The sequence below is a fragment of the Mus pahari genome, chromosome 6 (assembly GCF_900095145.1).
Source record: "Mus pahari chromosome 6, PAHARI_EIJ_v1.1, whole genome shotgun sequence".
Classification (NCBI taxonomy): Eukaryota; Metazoa; Chordata; class Mammalia; order Rodentia; family Muridae; genus Mus; species Mus pahari.
In genome coordinates, this window is record NC_034595.1 from 1,980,684 (window position 1) to 1,986,683 (window position 6,000).

Consider the following 6,000-nt stretch of genomic DNA (forward strand, 5'->3'; position numbering starts at 1 on the left):
CTATCAAGTCAATTCAGGGTCCCCAAACACCATTAGCTATGATGATTTGGTAGAAGGACTCACAATGAGACTGGGTTGGAAGACAGAAAAAAGTAAAAGGATGTATGAAGGGTAGGAAGTCAGAAGAAATATGATTTGATAAACCCAGAATTGCTACAGAGAGTACTTTTTTTTTTTTCCTAAAATCGTCTCAAACAAGATGTTCCAGATAACAAGCTATGCTTACGTAGAGCTTGGATGTTTCCTAAATCTAATGAAACCACCTTATGGTTTCACTTGAAGGGAATTCTTAGCCTGCTCTCATGGTTCTCTGTGGAGGTGGGGTGGTGGTAGGGTTGTGTAGGCCTATAATACCACACTACACCACAACACTGGGAGGCTGATGCAGGAGGATAGCAAATTGGAGGCCTGCCTGGGCCACTTACCAGGTCTGTGTCTCAAGGTTTTGAAAATGCAAAAAGGCTTCAGTTCAGTACTTAAGTGATACTGTGTTTGCCAAGCATAGTAAGGCCAAAAATTCAAAAAGGTAATTTCCTAAGTTAATAGAAAGATGTAATGTAGCTCATATATTTATTTGATATTTTAAACTTAAACTTTGAGATTTGCTTAAGCCTTGTAGATTACATTGTATGAACAATAAAAATACCTCAAGAAGCTCTTTATAATTTTGGAGGTATACTGTTTTTGTCCTAGATGAATTTCTGCCTGAATAAATTTTCTGCTTTTGATTCACTCTGGCTCACCTTCAGGTTCATTCCTTTATGCCTTCCCTAAGAGGAGGGAACTTCAGGCCCTTGGTGGCAGTGCTAGGCTGTGTTTCCCTTTTGCCACTAAGGAGACTCAGAGCTGTTACAGTCATAGATACAAGGCACTACGGTGCAAAGATAGAGCTTAAGTTTGACAAAGCTGAAAGGCACCTAGGCAGTAGTTTGGCAGAGAACTGGAGCTGTTTTGTAGGTAGTGTCCCAGTGGAGCAGGACCCTTCATTCTCTTAGCAGTGGCATGTACAAAGCACTGCCAGCCAGTGAAGCCCACCTGAGCCTTGGTTCATGTCCAGGGTTTTACTGAGGGTCAGCCAGTAAAAGTATGATTTAGTTAGATTTCTCATTGCTCTGGCAAAGTATCTGACAGAAACAAATTAAGGATTGCTATCTCTAGTCTTTAAGGAAGGGCTTAGTCCACTGAGGTTTAGAGGTTCCGGTTTCAAGTTGGGAAAGGCATGACAGAGCATCTTAAATGGGTCTTTCTGTCTGTCTCTGTCTCTCTGTCCATCTGTCTCTCTCTCTCAGGACAGTAACATCCACATTCAGGGCAGGTCCCCCCACCTCCACCCAAAACCTCCCTAGAAATGCCTTCAGAGGAGTGCTTTACAAATCTCTTAGGTAGTTCTTAACCTGATAAAGTTGATGATCTAGATTAGCTATCACAATCCATGGGTTTCTAGTCTGCAGAACAGCTGAGTTAAGTAAGGTCTTAACTGCCTCCATTCCAACAAACAAAAATAGATCTTTTCTGTGACTCACATTGTTAGTACAAATTATCTGGTCGCACTGGTACTCTGTGACCCAAAGCCATATACACACAGAAACATTCTTATCAGAGAGCATATCCCAGAGGCTCAGCACTCACGTCCAGTCGAGGACAGCTCTGAAGATATGCTCTTCTTGTGAACATGTTGGGTTGTTTAACTCAGGCCTGCTAAGTAAACTTCCTTGCATAAGCCATTTAGGAAGATAGCTTTCTTCTGGGCTGTTGTCTGCCCCGCTACTCTTTTTTCTATATATAATGAACCTTCCTGGTTTCATCATTGTTGGCCATTCCTCCTAACTAGTCTTTTCCCTTGCCAAGTGAGTAATTGGATTACCTAATGTGTTGTTCATTCAGCAAGAAGTTTTGAATACTGCCCTTGGGCATACAACCAACTATATGTGGTACATTTCCAGGATGAATATGGGTCTCTGAATTCAAAGAAGTTGTATTTTCTTAGGGGAGGAAATAATAAAATCAGCATTTCTGGTAAACTGTGTGTACTTTGAGAAAGCACTTAACCCCATTAGAGGATACGGGTGTGTTTGACAAAAGATGTTGGTGACAGCAGACAGCTCCATAAAGGGGTCATTCCTAGAGTTGAGTCACAAGATCTAATAGATACAATGGGCATATGTCTTAGTCAGGGTTTCTATTCCTGCACAAACATCATGACCAAGAAGCAGTTGGGGAGGAAAGGGTTTATTTGGCTTATACTTCCACATTGCTGTTCATCACTGAAGAAGTCAGGACTGGAACTCAAGCAGGTCAGGGAGCAGGAGCTGATGCAGAGGCCATGGAGGGAGGGATGTTCTTTACTGGCTTGCTTCCCCTGGCTTGTTCAGCCTGCTCTCTTATAGAACCCAAGACTACCAGCCCAGAGACGGCACCACCCACAAGGGGACCTCCCCACTTGATCACTAATTGAGAAAATGCCTTACAGCTGGATCTCATGGAGGCATTTCCCCAACTGAAACTCCTTTCTCTGTGATAACTCCAGCTGTGTCGAGTTGACACAAAACTAGCCAGTACAGCATAAAACTAGGTTCCATGTGGCTAGAATTTATAAATTGTTGCTGGAATAATCTTCCCTATACCAGCTGGAAGATACATGTCATAGGGGTTGCACAGGATGAATAAAAAACCTGTGACTCAATATGAATCTGTTCCTGTTACTTCATTACCACAAATCTACTGAAATGGTGTTTCTAGCCTCTAATGGGTTTGTGGCACTCTTTTCACATTTTGCTCTGAAATCACTTGTGAGGGATGGGGTATGTGTGTGGATGTGATTGTGTAATTTAATACTAGGAACAAATGTAACTGTACTGCATTTCAAATGGAAGGGCAAATGATTGCCTTATCTAGATGAAATTTTGTGGACTTTTTTCTAGGCTAGGTCAAAATTTCACTAAATTACCTTGGCCTCTATGTATGTGTAATTCTTGGACATTCTAAGGGTAATAAAGTTTGTTATTTGAACAGTGCATACATTGTTATAGTAAAAAAATATAGTAGTAGTGTAAATGTTGAACTTTTAAGCTTAATCTTGGCACTATCTTTTCCTAATAAAATCTTATTCTCTTTCTCTAGCATTACAGTGTTTCTGCCACCTCTGTACAAAGGATAATTTTACCTGTGAGACAGATGGTCTCTGCTTTGTCTCAGTCACTGAGACCACAGACAAAGTTATACACAATAGTATGTGTATAGCTGAAATTGACCTAATTCCTCGAGATAGGCCATTTGTTTGTGCACCATCTTCAAAAACAGGGGCAGTAACTACAACATATTGCTGCAATCAAGACCACTGCAATAAAATAGAGCTCCCAACAACAGGTAAGTTGTTGCATTAGCACCTTTCCCTTTCTTCTTCCAAGATGCCAAAAGAAAGCTTCTAGATTGCCTACAAATCTCGAACTGTAAGTGTTTACAGAGGTCACCAGGCCTGGCTTGTTGAGGGTAGAGGCAGAGAGTTACCTGTCCACAGTTGTAGACTTATGAGTAGCCAGGAGACTCTCGGTGAGATCTGCTATGTGTGCAAGGGTAACCTCTTCAAAGTAAATTCTAGAATCTCAGAGGACAACATTTAAGGGTTTTCCTTGCCTTGTCCTCAGTGAATTTCTCATTCCTTGTTTAGTGTACCTACATCTTAAGGCACTCTAATCAACAGCCTTTTAATGGGCAGAAATCGAGTGCACCAGTCTAAATGTTTTCATTTTATAATATTTACCTTGTTTATGATCTGTAAGTGTAAATTAATTGTGTATGGTGTCTTGTGGCACCATGTATTTAATACTTTTAAAAAGATCCTAGAAGGCCAAGTGTGGTGGCGCATGTCTTTAATTTCAGCACTTGGGAGGCAGAGGCATGCAAATTTCTGAGTTTGAGGCCAGCCTGGTCTACAGAGTGAGTTCCAGGACAGCCAGGGCTACACAGAGAAACCCTGTCTCAGAAAAAACAAAAACAAAACAAAAAAACAAAAAAACAAAAAAACCCACCAACAACAAAAGGATCCTAGAAAGGCTACAAAAATGGCTTAGCATTAAGAGTGCTTGTGACTCTATCAGAGAACCCAGGTTCAATTCCCAGCATCCATGTGGTGGCTCACACTGTGACTCCACTCCAGTTCATGGGATCTGATACCCACTTCTGACCTCAAGTCATGGATAAGGGGTACAAACATACATATAGGCAAAATAACCATATACATAAAATAATAGATAATAATAAATCGTCCTGGTATAGCTAGTAATTTAAAGCTTAATGAATTAAATGGAAATTTGCCACTTTCCCCAAGTCCTGAATTCTTATTTTAATAGTCAAAGGAATATAAAATGGGAGAAAAACATATATTAATGCTAGCAGATTTGATGGAAGAATGAATACTGCTCACAGGCCAAAACTGTGAATAGTTTCTGCAGTGAGAGAGAGAGAGAGAGAGAGAGAGAGAGAGAGAGAGAGAGAGAGAGAGAGAGAGAGAGTGTGTACACATGCATTCATGTGAGTGCACCTCTGTCAGAGAATACTTTGTAGGAATTGATTCTCTTCTTTGGTTCCTAAGGATCAAACTGAGGTTATCAGGCTCGGTAATAGGAATCTTGCCACACAAGTCATCTTGCTGGCCTAGTATAAGTTTTAAGTATGGTGAAAAAGCCTCAGTGCATTTAACACTGATTACCAAAAAGGGAGGAAAATGTTCAGATTATCCACTTTATTCCAGTATTGGAGCAGTAGAATATTATATATTGGTTATCATCCAGAATTCTTAAAGTAAGCCTTTTAGACAGACTTTTTTTTAAATACAAAGGTAACAGCTGTCTTCAGATAACTAATTAAGTATGCAGTGTATAAGGATTTAAAATCCTTCCTGAATTTTTAGAAATGTTTTGTTTGATAAGAAATTAATCTAAATGAAGATGTCAAGAATGAAAAAAGATTATAATATCATAATTTCCCTTCCCATTCCTCTCTCCAAACCCTTTCATACACTCTCTCCAATCCCTATTTTAAATTTGTGGCCTCCTTTTCTTCAATTGTTGACACATTTAGATGTGTGTATAAATGTGTTTTTGAAATGAATAAATATTAATTTATTTAGAGATTATAAAAAATATAAATGTAATTAAAAAGGCAATTGATGGCCGGGACACCTTGGGCGTGAACTTGGTGGACAATCCCACAGTCCCCAAAGGATTCTCCACCCTCCAGGCGCCCTAGCACATCCAGGTTCTTAGGATTACTGGTGAGTGGAACACAACATCTGTTCCTACAGAACGGGGAGTGCCTGGGACCAGCAGGAGCAGGGACACAGGAACTCTGCCCAACCAGTGGTTCGGATTCCTTCCATTTGGCACTGGTCTACCTTGGTTTTGAACTCAGCAGACAGCCCCATGGTCCCTAGAAGAGGTACCACTTCCAGGCTCTAACACACCCAGGATCCTAGGATCCTAGGATCCCAGTATCCCAGGAGTTTGTTCACACCAGGATCTCAGGGTCTCAGAGGAAGCTTAACTGCCAAGAACTCTGACACACCAAGAATCTCAGCATCACAGGATTCCAGAATCACAGGATCACAAAGAAAGCTGGACTCTGAGAAGTTCTGACTTAACTGGGATTACAGGAAGGACAGGCTCCAATCAGAGGGCAGGGAAACACTTGAGATAATCTGATGGTGGAGGCAATCATAAGAACATAAGAACAGAAGCAACATCAGAACCCAATTCTCTCACCATAGCAAGTCCTGGATACACCATCACACCAGAAAAGCAAGATATGGATCTAAAGTCACTTCTCATGATGATGATGGAGGACTATAAGGACATAACTCCCTTAAAGAAATACAGAGAATAAAGGTAAACAGGTAGAAGCCCTTAAAGAAGAAACACAAAAGTCCCTTAAAGAATTACAGGAAAACACATCCAATCAGGTAAAAGAATTGAACAAAACCATATAGGATCTAAAAATGGAAGT

General features: G+C 40.6%; 1 protein-coding gene across 2 annotated transcripts in view; it reads left to right on the top strand.

Moving 5' to 3' along the window:
- Nucleotides 1–6,000, top strand: part of Tgfbr1 (transforming growth factor beta receptor 1) — a 63,398-nt gene that overhangs the window by 29,742 nt on the left and 27,656 nt on the right. For both annotated transcript variants that reach the window (XM_021199544.2, XM_021199543.2), the window contains exon 2: nt 3,121–3,366. In XM_021199544.2, the coding sequence (XP_021055203.1) occupies nt 3,121–3,366 (246 nt within the window). The remainder of the gene's footprint in view (nt 1–3,120; nt 3,367–6,000) is intronic.